This window comes from Pteropus medius, unplaced genomic scaffold (genome assembly GCF_902729225.1).
Source record: "Pteropus medius unplaced genomic scaffold, Ma_sr-lr_union100, whole genome shotgun sequence".
Taxonomy (NCBI): Eukaryota; Metazoa; Chordata; class Mammalia; order Chiroptera; family Pteropodidae; genus Pteropus; species Pteropus medius.
Genome location: NW_024353909.1, coordinates 4,372,876 through 4,388,447, shown reverse-complemented (window position 1 = coordinate 4,388,447; position 15,572 = coordinate 4,372,876). Strand labels below are relative to the sequence as shown.

The following is a 15,572-nucleotide window of genomic DNA, read 5'->3' as shown; positions in this document are numbered from 1 at the left end:
GCCTCCCGTGACCTCTGTGTAAGGTCCCCAAGCTTTAGTATGGCCCCCGAGGCTAAGCCCCTCCCCCTTGCCTTCTGGTTTATGGCAAAATGAACTGTCCACTGTCCGCTCCTTCCACTGGAAGCCTCTGTGCAGGCTGGACCCCCGCTGGGAACCCCCTCCAGCTCGCCAACTCCCGCTCCCGCTGCCTCCCTGACTCCCAGACACGTTAGTCTAGTCTGCTCCCTGAGCACCCTGGGTGGCTCTAATAACCCCCGTCACCCCGAAGGTTTTGAAACCACTGGCTGGGGGAGGCCCGGCCATTATTTTTTTTTGAGCTTCTCTGGTGACCTAATACGTAGCCAGAGATGATAACCACCACCATAGAGTTTCTGGGACCAGACTATTCTGAAAAACTCCTCCGCTTGGCTTTGTTGGGGAGCCTGGAAAAATCTGTGCCCCATCTAGATTTTGTTGGCCTGATGGTCACTTTTCTGATAACCTTGCTCCTTGGAGCTGAGTAGGAGACAAAGGGCCAGACTACTTACTGGCCATGCTACTGCTGATGACAGTCCTACAGGCCTTGAGTGACTGTGGCCAGAGCCCAGGGACTGTTCAGGGCTAGGCTAACACGACTCAAGTACCTGGCTCCACCAGAGCCACTGCTGCCACCAACCCTGTGCGGGCAGTGGGGCGCCGAGCACGGCCCCCTTACGCGTTCCATCTGGCTCCCCTACTTTCCTCGCAAAGACTCCGACAGGGCATTTAATGAGAAGCTATTCAACCTCAAAAGAAAACATCTCACAAGTGAAAAACTAATTCATTTGTTTAAAACATGGTGAACTTCACCTGCCTCATGTCGGTAGCACCAGCAACTGGGTGTAAAAGGGGGAACTTTCTTTCTTTCTTTTAAGAATACAAAGGTCAAGAAAGGCGGCGAGAGACGTGAGAGAGAAAATGGTTGCTCTGACACCTCGCGTGGTGTCCAAATGAAAAACCACGGCTAACCTGATGATGAACGCGCCTCGGACCTCCAGGAGCCTCCGTTCGCTGCTGAACCTCTTCAGAAGGTTGATCATGAACTTGTAAAAGTAGGAGTTCATGGTGGGAGTGGAGGGAGAACATTCTAAGCCTTTGGTACCTGTAGAAAAAGGGAAAGAGCCAGGACTTAGTCTGTGTCCACAGGGTGCTGGGACCCCCACAGAGCATAAACAACTGTGAATGCCAAAAAGCTGGTGGTGGCGGGGTCTGTGTGTAACAAGATGAGGGGACATCTTTAATCAAGGGCCACAGGTTGACAGCAAAAAGGCAAGGACTATGTAAGTACGTACAGGCAAATGTAATCTGGCTCACTGTAAACATACACATCTACCTGTCCACCCTCCTCCCCCAGCCGCTCCCCGATGAGTGAACACCTCCTAAGTGTAAGAGTCCCTGCCTGGTGCTATGAAAATTTTAAAAAACAAGCTTTTACTTTAACAAACGACAAGTCAAAGAAAAAAAAAAAGGGGGAGGTCAGACAGGTACACCATCTCGATGGTTAACAAAACCAACGAACCTGAGGCAAAAGCCACACTCTTTTCTCAATTTAAGTAAATCATGCCCGTATCCACTAAAGACAGCACGCACGGACAGAATATTACCGAGAGTTTCAATCTTAATGTTTTGAAATCAGACATTTTCCCTCATCTTCAGGCAAAGATGCTCTTTTATGGTCTCTCTAAAAACTTTCCAAGCCCTGAGGTGGCGTTAGAAACAGAAGCACACTGGAGATCTCCCTCTGATGTGCCCCAGCTGGAAACAGAGGCCCAGATGCGGCTCCTGCTCCCCTCCCCCCGCATACTTCCACCTCTGCAAGGCATCTAGCATGGGGGTGCGGTGGGGACCAGGACAGGGCTGACGGAATGCCCGGATGATCCCAATGCAGGGTATTCACGCACGCCATGGGTTTCCTCCCCCTTTCCAGCACGTGCGGACCTCGACAGCACTGCTGCAAAAAAGGTGTTAGCGACAGCAGGAATCCTCACTCTGCCTGCTCGAAACATTAATAGGGCATTAAAAAAAGCTTAATTTAGATATAATTCACATACCATAGAGTTTAACCTTTTAAAGTGTATGACTCAGTGTTTTTCAGCATATTCACAAAGTTATGCACCCATCACAATTCCAGAGCATTTTTCTTCACTCAAAAAAGAAACCTCATTCCCATTAGCTGTCATTCTCCATCCTCCTATCCACTAGCCACTGGCAACCATAAATAAACCTATGATCTCTATGGATTTACTTACTCTGGACATTTCACATACATGGAATCATATAGTATGCAGCTTCTTTAACTTAGCATATTTTCAAGGTTCATCCATGTTGTGGTGTGTGTCAGTCCTGTATTTCTTTTTATGGCTGAGTAATATTCCACTGTATGGATATATTATTTTTATCTATCAGTTGGTGGACATTTGGTTGTTTCTACTTTTTGGCTTTTAAGAATAATGCTGTTATGAACATTCATATATAAGGTTTTGTGTGAACATGTTTTCATTTCTCTTGGTTATATAACCAGGAGAAGAATTTGTTTAAACCTTTGAGGAACTGCCAGTTTTCCATACTGGTTGCATCATTTTATATTCCTACCGGCCATGTACGAGGGTTCCAGTTTCTCCACGCCCTTGCTGCTACTCAGCTCTTTTTGATTAGAGCCCTTCTAGTTAATGGGAAGTAGTATCTCATGGGTTTGATTTGCATTTCTCTAATGATTAATGATGTTGAACATCTTTTTCATGTGCTTTTTGGATATTTATCTTCTTTGGAGAAGTCTCTATTCAAATCCTGTGCCCATTTTTAAGTTGGGTTATTGTCTTTTCATTGTTGAGTTGTAAGAGTTCTCTACATAATCAGATATGAGCTTCTTGTCAGATATATGATCTGCAAACATTTTCTCCCATTCTGTGGGCTGTCTTTTCACTTTCCTAATGATATCTTTTGAAGCACAAAATTTTTAATTTTAATTAAGTCCAATTTATTTTTTCTTTGGTTCTTTGTGCTTTTGGTGTCATATCTAAGAAATTATTACCAAATACAAGGTCAGAAAGATTTACTGATATGCTTTCTTCTAAGAATTTTTTTTTTTTTAAGCTCTTACATTTAGGTCTCTAATCCATTAAAATTTTTGTATGTGGTGTGAGAAAGGAGTTAAATTCATTCTCTTGCATGTGGACGGACAGCCAGTTGTCTCGGTATAACATGATGGTTTTTTTTAACCCTCGTAGATGTTTTTATATTTTAATTTTTTTGCAGCTTTATTGAGATGTAATTGACATATAATATTATGTAAGTTTAAGGAGCATATGTTGATTTGATACTCATATACTGCAAAATGATTACAATCACAGCATTATCTAATACTTCCATCATCTCACATAATTACCTTTCCTGTCGTGAGAACATTTAATATCTACTCTTAGCAACTTTCAAGCACATAATATACTATTATTAACTATAGTGACCATGTTGTCGGTTAGATCCCCAGAACTTACTGGATTTCTAACTGGAAGTGTACAATTCAGGGACGACACTGGAAGAAGAGTGGCTGACAAGGGCATCTGGGGCCATCATTTTTCCTGGCTGGTCCCTCTCTGGCCCAGGACCCCTGTAGTAGTTGTTGACTTCCTTCTCAGACCAGGGAGACGATGGCCACACACCAGTGTGAAACAGGCAGGGTGTGGGGTCTCTGGGAGTCAAGCTTGGTTGTGCAAGGGAACATAGCTCCCAGCGCCATCAAATATAGCTCCCAAAGCCCAAAGCCCAAAGCCCAAAGCCCCAAACAAGAATGTGTGGAAGGGAAGCACCCAGAGTACCAGCGAGCCTACAGAGGAGCCCCCGTGGGCCGACTTCATTAGATGCCAGGGTCCAGGAAGCAGCAGTAAAGCCTCCTCCTGGGAGCGGTCTTTTTGCTGAACTCAGACTTCCCTTATGTCCTTGCAGGGTCCTTATGGGGACGTGGGTGGGAACTGGCAAAGGCAGCTGTAATTACTCTATGAGGATTTTTTATGAGGGATCTCACCTTCGAACTGCTGTCCTCCTAGGCAGCTCCCATGCCCCATGCAAGGGCTGAGCCTTGAGTGAGAAGCCTAGTTCAAGGGCCGGCCTCACTGAACTATTGTTGTTTGCAGTGTGTTGCTCTGGGTCCTTGCCTGGAACAACCTGGCCCAGGAGGTCCTGAGTGACTCTGGAATGGCAAACAGTCTCTGCTCCCTGGCCCAGAGGGGCTGTTTGCAGAATCGAGTGTCACATTCTTACAGATCAAGTTACCCCAGGCCCAGCTGGAGGTGATCTCTAGCTGCTGCAGATACAGCTGTCGAGGCAGTCCTGCTGCCTCTTGGGCCTCTCCTCATTGACCCCACACTGAGGATATGAATTTGCTTATCTCCATGGTGGCCTTGCTAGAGGGCACAGCCCCCCGCCCCGCTGAAGTACATGTGAACTGGAACCCAGCTTACTGTAGCCTTCTCCTGGATGCTTGTTCGTGATGGCTCCCCATGTCCCAGTCCCCTTCTGGCTTCTGTGTGTGCACCCTCACCCCACCCCACTTCCAGGCCTAGAGCCATGGGACAAAGGGAACCACACAAGGGATGACCATAAAGAAATCCTCCCCAGCTGGGGCCATCTGGGGCCCCGGTCTCCATTCCCAGGGACTAGGCATCTTGGGCAGACACTGGGGAGGTGCCAGAGGTTCTGGCCCCCTAGGGCAGTGGGAAGCGTTGAGCATGGTATTTAAGAGCTCGGCTTGAGAACCCATCTGAGTTAGGTTCAGATCAGATGTTCATTCTACCACGTGCTGGCTGTGCAACTCTGCGAAAGTCTTACCCTCTCTAAGCCTTAGTTTCCTCATCTGTAGAGTAGGGGCAATAAGCACCCCTATTAAATGAGATAAAACGTGTACTGGGCCTGAGGCTTACCACAGTCTGTGCTCAATAAATGGGGGCTACTAAATAGCAAACATACCATAACCCAAACCACTGCACGGGACAAACTGCTCTCTAAGTTTTGGAACGAATGACTGAGGTCTAGGGGGTAGTGTGAAATGTCTCTGAGTGGGAAGACTTCAGATCTGGGAAAATTTCAGTGTTCTGGTGGGAGGTAGGGAGGCTTGAAGGAAGAGAGGGGGTCACCTGTGACCCCACCAACCCCACAATCAGGGAGGGAGACCTGCCCACCTCTCAGCTGAGATTGGCCAAAGATGGCAGAAGAAAAAGCCTGGCCACATCCCCAGTCTGCTTAGCCACAGTCCCATAAGCATCTCTCAAAAGTCCAGACCTGCGTGGCGGTCCCTGGAGCTGAGGGATGTCAGTCAGAGGGAGGAGGAGGGCAGTCATATCTGCAAGAAGCCACCGTAAGTGACTTACGTTCTCACAGTGCCATGGTTGCCGAGAAAGCCTCTAGCTCCGCCCTCCCTGTGCTCCCACCATTTAAAGACTACAAAGAGCAGGACGCGGGCACCTTCCCTCGGGCCTGGCTGACAGAGTGCTGCGGGCTTCAGGGGAGCTGTCGTGGGGCCTTTGCCCTCCAGAGGACAAGGCCGGGAGCCTTGTAAAGTTCGATGAGATCCTGACCCATGTGGGTGGAGACGACATGTCGGGGCAGGACAGTCCTCTGCCGGTGGGGGGAGAGCAACACTTCCTGGGTGGGCTGCCAAGGCTGGGGCCCTCTCAGCGGTCACTGTGGACAGGGCAGAGCCTACCCGACTCTCCCAGCCTGTCTCCCAGTGGCCCCCTAGCCACTCTTCCGACCTTGTGAGCCCTCAGGCCCAGCTGGCTTAAGATGGAACCAGACTGTCGGGCAGGGCTGCGTGCACAGCAGGAGGAGCGGGGCGGAAGGAAAACTCACTCCAAGAGCTACTTCGGGGAATGACAGGCCTCGCTCAACTGAACTAATGTCTGCCCAACTGCCGCCTCCCCGTGGGGCGCTAACAGCGCCTTCCTCCCCAGGCCGCTTCACCCACTTCTGGCTCTTGCTCGTCTGCATGGCTGGGAACCGGCCTCCTTTCTCAGCAGCTCTGATAAAAGCCAACACTGCTGAGCTCTCCTGCCGGCCGGCGGGGCCCTGGGCCGGGTGCTGCTGGCCCATTAGGAGGGGGCACAGCTCGGACAGGAGCCCAGTGTCCCGATTCAGGGCATGCCCTCCACTGCGCTGAGGATTTGCCGAGGACTAAGAGGCTTTTACTCAGGTGGCATTACTGACAGCACATAGTCTTCCAGCCCCACAAGAGACAATGCACAGCTGTCTGGCTGGGGCCCAGGAGGCAACGACATGGGTCTCAGGAGAGAGGCATCCTTCATGGGGCGGAGAAGAGCAAGAGTTTCACTTCCTGACCTGCTGAGGACCGGTCCTGCCGAATGATGCTTGCCTCGCATTTCTGGTTTGGAGAAGGGGGCTCTGGCAAGCAGCTCACGTGACTGCCGCTGGCCCAGGGGCAGACAGATGCTGTCGGGAGCGCTCTGTACACAAAACCAGGCCGCTGGGGTGGGCGGCCGGGGAGCCAGCCCTGCAGATGTTACTAAGTGAAACCTGATGTGGCGACATGAGAATCTGCAGAACGTTTCACAAACAACCTTCCCTGGGATGTTTTGGATTGAGTTTTGTGGCTATGACGCGAAGGAGCCTCACATGTCAGGATAAAAATAGCTCCGGCCTCAATACACAACGTGAGTTACAGTTCAACAAAACCAGATGGGAAAACATTAGCTGCCCGGCCCAGGCCCAGCAGCGTCTCTGCTCTGCTCCCACCTCCTGTCTACCTCTCTGCCAGCCCCGCTAGTAGGCATCTGGACTGGCTGTCCTGAGAATGTGGGGGAAGGGCTAGACGGCCCAGACGAGATCCAGGGCCTGTCCCCAACTGGTAGGGCAGTCTTGAGGAAGTGACACCTTCTCCAGGGTGGCAGTTCCTGTCTGTGAGCCTCACAGGGATAAGGAACTTAATGCTGCAGTTCCTGGCACAGGAAGTGCTCTGAGGGGGGGCTGCGTGATTGGGAGGCTGGTCTGGAATCAAGGGGGACAGGTGGGGAGGGGCGAGCCTCTCTGGGAGAGAGGGAGGCCTGGGGCACTTGTGAAGCAGGCTCTCGGGGGGGTTGTGGAGTCTGCTGAATCAGAGCCCAAAACCCACCACTGTGTGGACAGAAGGGTTGTTAGGATGGGGAGCCCTCTGCCCCAGGCAGCCACCCAAATCCAGGAAGCTTTCCAGCTGCCCCGGTCAGAGCAAGAGGTAGGCTCATGGGCCAGAGCAGGGCCCGAGAGGAGCCTGAAGCTGACATGCAGCGGAGAGGGGCTGCATGAGCAGAGAGCTGCGGCCGCTGCGGGAGCGAGCGGAGCCGGGACCACGGGTGGCGCTGCAGAGAGGGAGGCGAGGAAGGGGCCCTCGGGCTGATCAACACTGATGGGCCTGCGCTGAAGGGGGCGAGGCTCTCCATTTGGCAACGGACAGTGGTGTTAGGGGGGCCTCAGACCGGCGCCTGGGTGATCCGCCCTGGTGCCCCCTCCTGCACGTCATCATAATGGACTCTGAAAAACGCCTAATGCCGGGACTCAGAGATGAATGAGTACAACAGACCCCTGTGGTCTGAGCTGCTACTTCTCAGACTGTGAGGAGCACACAAGTCACTTGGTGATCCTGATAAAGTACGATTCTGAGTCTGAGGTGGGCCCGAGTATCCCCATTTCTGAGGAGCTTCTAGGCGACACTGAGGCTGCATAACCGGCACCTTGAGCAGTAAAGGTCTAAGAGGTCACAGCCAGGAGGGAACCAGATGTGAACTCCAGCACGCACACAGAGAGTGACGGGTGGGCGGAACAGAGGCGGCAGAGGAGTCTGGCTTGGGCTCCTCTGGAAAGCCACACAGAGGCGGGCCGTCTGAGCTGGCCTGAAGCAGGCGCGAACTTCTGTAGTAAGGACAGAAGCAAAGGCAGCTCATCACATGGATTCATCTTAGCCCCCTCCATGAAGAGCTCACAGAGCCTCCGAGCACCCCATCACCCAATTTACAGAGGAAAGAGAGGCGGTACAAGGCAGGACACTTGACCAAGGTCACAGGACAGGCAGGGCAGAGAGCTGGGTCGTGAATCTAGATCTTTCCAACTCCAGAGCCTGTGCTCTTTTACGCTGCCTGAGAGCGCGTGTGGGAAGAGCCACAGCAAGGCTTCTAGGGGCTGGGAAACAGCCGGGTGTGGCTGGGCGGGGTGAAGGCTACAGAAGGGAAGAGAATGAGGTGTTGAGGTGTCCTGAGGCCAGAATGGGGTCCCTGAAGAAACTGTGAAGAGGAGGGACACTCCCGAGGACTGCCAGGCTGGGTGCCAACCCAGCACCAGAGGAGACTGCTGGCCTGACGACCACGGCTCTGCTCCCTCGCTCGGGCAGTAGAAACTTCTAGTGCTGGATGAGGCTGGGGTCCACCTGTGCTCCCTCCTCTGAGTGCGGGGATGAAAAGAGAGAGCAGGCTCAGGCCGGCTCCGGGGTCAGCGCCACCGCCTGTTGCAATCCGCCACCCCAAGTGGGAATGACAAGGCTGCTCTCCTCTCAGAGATGTCGCAAGCGAATCCACAGTGAGGTTCGGCGAGCTGACATGGGGGAGGTGCTACAGTCCTAGTAAGAGCTCGACGGGGATGGCTTTTCTAGCTTTCTTCTGGAACTTCTTTCTGTATTTGGCCACACTAGCCTGGGCTATAAGGAACGAAACTGAATCAGAACATTTCCCTTCTGCCCATGTTTTTAGAGCTAGGGTCAAACTCCACCTTGGACCAGAGAGCCCTGATGTAAGCAGTTTTATTCCACTAGGAATGGGCCCTGTGGCCAGAAGGGAAGGACAGGAAAGACTGGGTTTAGGGGCCAATGTCAGTCCTGGGTGACACCTTTGGCCCTGGATTGCCACGATGCTGCTGTGCTTGGCCAAGGCTGCCCCCACTCCTGTGGCAGAGATGTCCAAGCCCCAGGAGGGCCGGGCACGTCTCTGACTGGGGACTGGTCCCAGGCTCAGGGTCAGGCCCCTCGGGTCTGCTGGAGGAGAGATCGTCATTCCCTCTGCAGAGCCTGGCAGAGCCTCGGCTGACACTCCTCCGAGTGAGACAGGCAGAGAAGGCACACACGTTGCCAAGTCACAGGAGACTCGAATGGTTGTTGTGTTTCATTTTACCAAATTACAATCTAGGGAGACAGGGAAATGTGGTGTCCCTTCACTGGCTTCCCTAGAGGCACCCCACACGGGTGGCTCCCCTCCTGATTCTCCCAGAGGTGGCTCTCTTCCTAGCCGGGGGCTCTGCAAAGGTCAGGAATGGAGGAGGTGTGGGAGAAGTGACACCCTCGTCTCTGTCCACACAGCTCTGCACTGGAGGGAGGGACGCTTCTGCTTGGGCAGGGCAGAGGAAAATCCCAGGGAGCAGCTCTGCCTTGTGGGCCCCGGGGGCCGCTGCTGTGGCGCATTTAGGCCAGCACAGCAGCTACCCCACTGCTGCACTCGGTCTGCACCACTGGAGTGCACAGACCGAAACGCAGGTGGGGCCATTTAGTTCCTAATGAGTGCCACTGATTTCATCTTTGCCAGGCTCCCCGCCTCCTTGGCTTTCCAGAAAGGGGTGGGGTGGGGAGATCTGCCCTAAAGGGTCGTAGAGCTACAGTCCACAAGCTCTCAGAGCTGTGCCCTGGAGAGCCAGAGGAAAGCGGAATCCAAACAGGAAGAGGGTCTGGCCCTGTGGCTGCTGTCCGTGTGTACAGCCAGATGGTGACAGACAGAATGACCCCCCTTGCCTGCCTGCCTGAGAAGCAATGTGACAAAGAACAGCCTGCAGAGAAATGAGTGTATATTTCCTGCATGTTTTCTGACCTAGCAGCTACCCTCAGCAACCTTGGTGCCCGGTGTGTGCCCTCCCCAAGGCCGCTAGGGCCCACTTCTGGCTTCCCATGCTCTTCTGTTACTGGTATGAGCTTGACCTTGACCTTTCAAAAGCAAAGACCTGTTTGAAAAATCTGGTACCAGCTGTGGATGCACATGCATGCAAGATTCCCACACTCCTTGAAATGCACATATGAATCTCAGGCTAAGAGTGTGTGGCCCTTGGTGCTGTGAATCCTTAAGGCAAAAAGCATTGTTGGCTGCAGGCACTTCCTTGGTGTTCTTTCCAGAATGGAATTTCTTCCCATCTGGCATACTCGTTGTTTTTCTATAAATCCAGGGTGAATCCCTGACTGATATGAGCCAGTCTGACAGCCTTGGTGAGCTGGGGCAAGTCTTTACTGCCTCAGGCTCGTTAGTGGCCCACCCACCTTGATGGGGCCGGGAGCTGGGGGGTTCAGAGCGCTCTGCCATCCAACTATCCCCCAGCCCTTGTTCCCAAGCAGCTGAAAGGCTTGCTCCTGCAAGGCCAGGCCCTACGGCCCCAGGGTGCACTCCGCTCTCTCCAGCAGACCTGGGCTGCCCAAGGCCATTTTTTCTGGCTCATCCTTCCATTAGTAAGTAAGCATTTCAGTCATTCACTTCTCTGTGCCAGAAGAAAGAGAAAAGCCACCTTCTAGATGGACAGCTCACAGAGTCCTGGGAGATCAAGGCGTCCTTTCCCTGCCTGGGGCTGAGCCACCTTAGCTTTCTCCTTCTGCCACGGAGGAGGGATGCTCCGAAAGGGGATCTGAGGGCTGGCCTGCGCTCTGCAGGGGCCTCGGCTTGGCTGCTGCCCCCTCTTCCAGTCAGGTCTCACTGCCACCCTGTCCTTGCCCCTCAGGCCTTCCCTTCCTCAAGGAAGAGCCTTCTATTCCTCACCCTTCTCATGGAGGGCCCTGTCCCCACACTCGACCTATGACAGTCCTGTCATCCAGCCTGAAGACTTCAGCTTGACCCCCAAAGGCTGACTTGGGGACAGAGAATGGAAACTGGAGTCCCTGGGCTATGGGACAGAGGGTGGGAACCTCAGCAGGGGTCTTGGGTCAGGATGTGGGAGCCTCCCTGACTATGGCCTCTGACCACCCACAGGAAGCTGGGCTCACTGGCAAGGAAACCACCGCATCCTGGGGAAACAAGAGAAGGAAGCTGGGCTGCCGCCACAGCCCCTAACTCCTTCCTTGCTTCGGTCAGACATGGCTGGAAACTTAGGATCCGCTGCAGGCAGGGTGTGCGCAGTGGTGGTGGCCTGAAGCCTGGGGTCCTACATGACACCCTGCTGCAAGGGCCGGGATGGAGCTGACTCAGGTATCGCAGGGGAGCCGTCCACAGTGCATGGGCCTTCTGTGACGACCTCGCAGCCTGGGGTGCGGCCAGGCCTGCAGGGCTTTGGTGGCTCACTGAGCGAGTGCTCCCCGGTGTTCTCTGGGACCAGTCTGGTGCGACTGCAGGGGGAAGCTGCTGCCGACGGGCCCCGAATCTATTTGACGCTTGGCTTCTGCATTAGTGGAAGAGCTATGTAGGGCCCTGTGCCTGGAGGTTGAGAGCCGCTCAGGGGGCAAAAAGACACCCCAGGCAAACACCCAAGATTCGCTGGGGTTTCTCCTATTGACTTGCCTCCCTGGGCATTTTCCAGGATGCTGCTGTTGGAGGGAACTGGCGTCTGCCTGGGAGGGAGGTGCCGGGAGCGTACTTGCCTGGGAGAAGGGCCGCCTGATGTCTAGATGGAGCCCAAAGGGTGACCACCAGGAACACCACGGCCACCTTGGTGGCCAAGGACTGCCCAGAAACATCCTGTTTGAATTATGCTGTCTCTTGCCTGGGCTGCCTGCCATGTTGAGAGCTATTTTTAGCTTCTTGGTAAGGAAGGAAATGGCTGCCTAGTCTTCCACCTGTGAGATCTGACTCCAAAGCCCCCTGCTTCTTGGCTGGGGAGACACTGCCCCAGGGAAAGAATGGCTCAAAAGAATAAAAAGCGCAGGAAGATGAGGAAAGGGGGAAGTGAGGGTTTCTCACAGAGGTGAGGGGCCTGCGGGGTGAGCCAGGAGCCAGCGGGACAGCAACGGCCACCTGCCTCTTGCAGAGTGGCAGATCACTAATCCCTCACACTTGTGCAGAACTCCGGAGCTTAAGGGTGACAGCCCCAGTCCAGCATGAGACCAAGCACTGATGTTCCCAGGGTCCCTGAGGTTGGACACATCGGGGAATACTTACTGGGAGTGGGCAGCAGGCTGGCTCTGCCAGGGGTGGGCACCTGAAGCTCTGAGTGGCTGACCCGGAGGTCAGGGCCATCGAGGGGGCCTAGGTCATCCGTCTGGCCTGCAGGGGAGGAAGCAATTTCGGCCAACACCTCCAGATCCTTCAGGATAACCTGGGGGAGAAAAGCAGAGGATGATGGACAAGGATCTCCAGAGAGAGCTGTGGATGGAGACAGAGAGCTGTCTCCAGGAAGTGGGGAGGGGTCTGCAGAGGGTGGCGGGCTGCTGAGAGCATGGCTATAACAGTGCTCGGAAAATTCTTCAAAGGACTAGATTGAAGAGAACAAAGACAGGGAGTGGACAAGAGCAACTGGAAGCAGGAAGCTGGAATCTGAGGCTGGAGGTGACCTTTCCCATGACCACTCTTCTCAGGTCCCGTGGTGGGGACCTCAAGGGTCCTTAGAAGACGCAGGGCTCAGGCGCCAGTGCAGTCTGTGCAGTGCACGTCTCAGAGCTCCTGGGCTGCTCGCGCTCGGTCCATGACCCAGAGATGCCCTCTGGGCCCTACTTCCGGGTATGGCAACCACAGCCTTGCCCACTATTGGGCCACAAGACAGATCCTTCTGCCATGGCAGACCCCAGGGACCTGCCACATTTGGGGTGTGACTCTGGGCTCCACGACAAAGGACTCCCTAATTACCTTGCTATTCATTCTCGGCTGCCTCCGGGGTGTTCATGCACGAATGTGAGTGGGTGAGGCCCCTGAGCCTAACCCCTGCCTGCCAAGCTCTTCCAAGGAAGATGCATAACTGAGTGTGGAGAATAGTCCAGAGTGTACGCTCAAGTTAGTGCTGTGTCACATGGTCTCCCAGGGCTGCCCCAATAATCCAGAGAGCCCCGAACCAGTGGAAGTGATGCAGAGCTCCAGGCAGGCCCCCGGTACCATAACAGGCCAGCTGGTGAAATATGGTGACGTCAATCAAGGTAAGGCTACTCCAGTGCTCTTCGTGAGCTGGTGAAAATGTTCTGGAGTTAGATAATGATGGTTACGTAACCTTGTCAATACCCTAAAACCACTACATTATATACCTTAAAAGACAGAATTTTTTCTTAAAAGAAAAAAAAAAAGGCTGCTAATCTTGCCACAAAGCTTAAAAGCGGTTCAGTTCCTGTCTCGAGGCAATGTGCCAATGCTAATCCTACCTTGTCCCAGCTGTCACTTCCCCTCCCGGTACCCCGTCTGCCAGCCCGGCACACACAGCTGAACCCCTTGCTTGCTGGCCCGGTCCCCCGGTCTTCTCCCAGCAGCGTGCTGTGTTCGCACGCGATTTCCCTGAGAGACTGGGGCTTCCCTCCCTGCCCCTCACACTGCAGCCTCGCCCAGGCACTCACACAGATGCCACCTCCCAGCCATCCAACTACATGCATCCCTGTCTCTCTCCTGTGTGCTGTGCCTGGTGCTGTGCTGGGTGCTGGGGCTGCAGGTAAGTCAGACCCGCCCCAGCTCAGGCCTGGCGGCAGACCCACACGTGCCTGCCCTTCCATGCATCGGTATATGTGATTCTGGACCATTCTGACTGTTGGGCCTGCAGGGAATGGATCCACGTTGGCTGAAAAATGTGGCTGCTAGGCAGCCCAGATGGATGGCAGGAGCGAAGCCGCCCTACCTGGGTAGGACTCGGCCTGGAAGCAGGGAGGCCCCCAGAAGGCTCTCTGCTCCGGCAGTGGCAGAGAGAGGACACAGAGGGAGGGCTGGGATAGAGAACCAGACAGCAAAGCAGTGACAGTGACAGTATGGTGCTGTGCAAAGGAGCTGCCCGAGCCCCACCGCGCAGGATGAGCACAGGCCACGGGGACGCTCGATTCTCCACGGCCGTCTGAAGGTCAGGGAGGCAAAGGGAGATCAGGGAATCCGGGTGGGGGAGTGAGTCGTCTGAGATTAAGAAGTGAGGCAAGAAGCAAGCCAACTTCCTGTACCTCAAAAAGTTAAACACGGGGATTCCATAGGCTTACTCCCACTCCTCGTATTTACCTGACGGCTGAAAACACATTCACACAAACGCTTCACAGGAACGTTCACGGCGGCACTGTTCACCATAGCCAGAAAGTGGAAACCACCCGAATGTCCACCAACTGATAAACGGGTAACAGAAGGCGGCACACCCCTGCCAGGGAATGTTCTTTGGCGATATTAAGGAATGAAGTTCTGATACGTGATACGACATGGGTGAACCTGGAAAACGTCTGCTGAGTGAGAGAAGCCAGATGCTCAAGTCGCATACTGTATGACCATGCCATTTATGTGAACTATTCAGAATAGGCAAATCCATAGAGACGGAAAGTAGATTAGCTGTTACCAGAGGCTGGGGGGAGGGAGACGCAGGGAGGACTGCTAATGGGGACAGGGTTTCTTTTTGGGGTGATGAATGTGTTCTGGAATTAGATAGTGGTGATGGTTGCACAACCACGTGAAAATACTAAAACCCACTGAGCTGGGTACTTTAAAAGGGTGAATGGTATGTGAATTGTGTCTAAAAAAAAATGAGTCAAGTCAAACCCCAAACTGACACCCTAACTCTCAATCCAGTGGTACTTGTAGAACAATCTGCTTTTGTTCTTTCGTGGCCTGAGGGGGGCCCCTCGCTGACCCTCCACAACCTCATACCTGGTTCAGACTCACAGGAGAGCTGAAGGGCTTGAGGAGGCAACCTATGTGTCTTTACATCTTCTGGCACCTGCCGGCCCTGCTGTACCTCATGCGCCCGCCCCTCTGAACTGCAGGCTCCTCCTCTCCAGCCTGGTTGTGCAGGTGACAGAGGCGCTACTCCTCCAGGCAGCGCGCTCTGGCAGCCAAATGCAGCAACTGAAAAAAGTACCAGGAGCTGGGGCCAGCTGAGGGCCACACTGACCCGCACCAGATTTCTGGTGGGTGCTCATCTCCCTGTCAGAAAAGATGCTTAGGAAGAAGTAGCAGCATCTGAGAGGCCTGGCCTCTGCGAGATGTCCCCACTGAGTGACCCTAGGGCCAGGCTGCAAGAGTGGGAGGAGGCCAGAGAAGGAAGCTGTCCTTGCTCCCAGCTAACCAGAATTCATGCCCTTGTCAGTCTCGCCTTACACACGGTCACCTGCTCAGGTAACAGGATTCCGCTTCAAACCCAGCTCCGGTCTCCGAACTGGAGCACCAGTTACGTTCACCCTCCCCCAGCATCTACTGAGCACGGGCTGTGGGCAGGGGTCTGTGCTGATTGGAGGAGATGCCAGGCTGACCAGGACAAGACTCTGAGGAAGTGACAGACTGGCAGGAAAGACAGGTGTTAAACACTGTCAATACAGTGCATGTGCGATGGCAGCCAGCAGCTCGGCCTGAGGGGAGAGGGCGCTGGGGGAGGACCACGCGCTTTAGAGGTACCTGAGCCTCAGTTTCCTCATTTGCACCAGGTTGTCATGAAGGTTATAGTTGACACTTTATGTACCACTTATG

The 15,572-nt window shown here is 53.9% G+C and overlaps 1 protein-coding gene across 1 annotated transcript in view; it reads right to left on the bottom strand.

Annotated features, from left to right (window-relative positions):
- Window positions 1–15,572, bottom strand: part of VAC14 (VAC14 component of PIKFYVE complex) — a 98,989-nt gene that overhangs the window by 39,193 nt on the left and 44,224 nt on the right. Inside the window, exons 13-14 of the mRNA XM_039852044.1 lie at window positions 12,108–12,264; window positions 988–1,120 (exon numbers count right to left, since the gene is read on the bottom strand). Of these exons, the coding sequence (XP_039707978.1) occupies window positions 988–1,120; window positions 12,108–12,264 (290 nt within the window). The remainder of the gene's footprint in view (window positions 1–987; window positions 1,121–12,107; window positions 12,265–15,572) is intronic.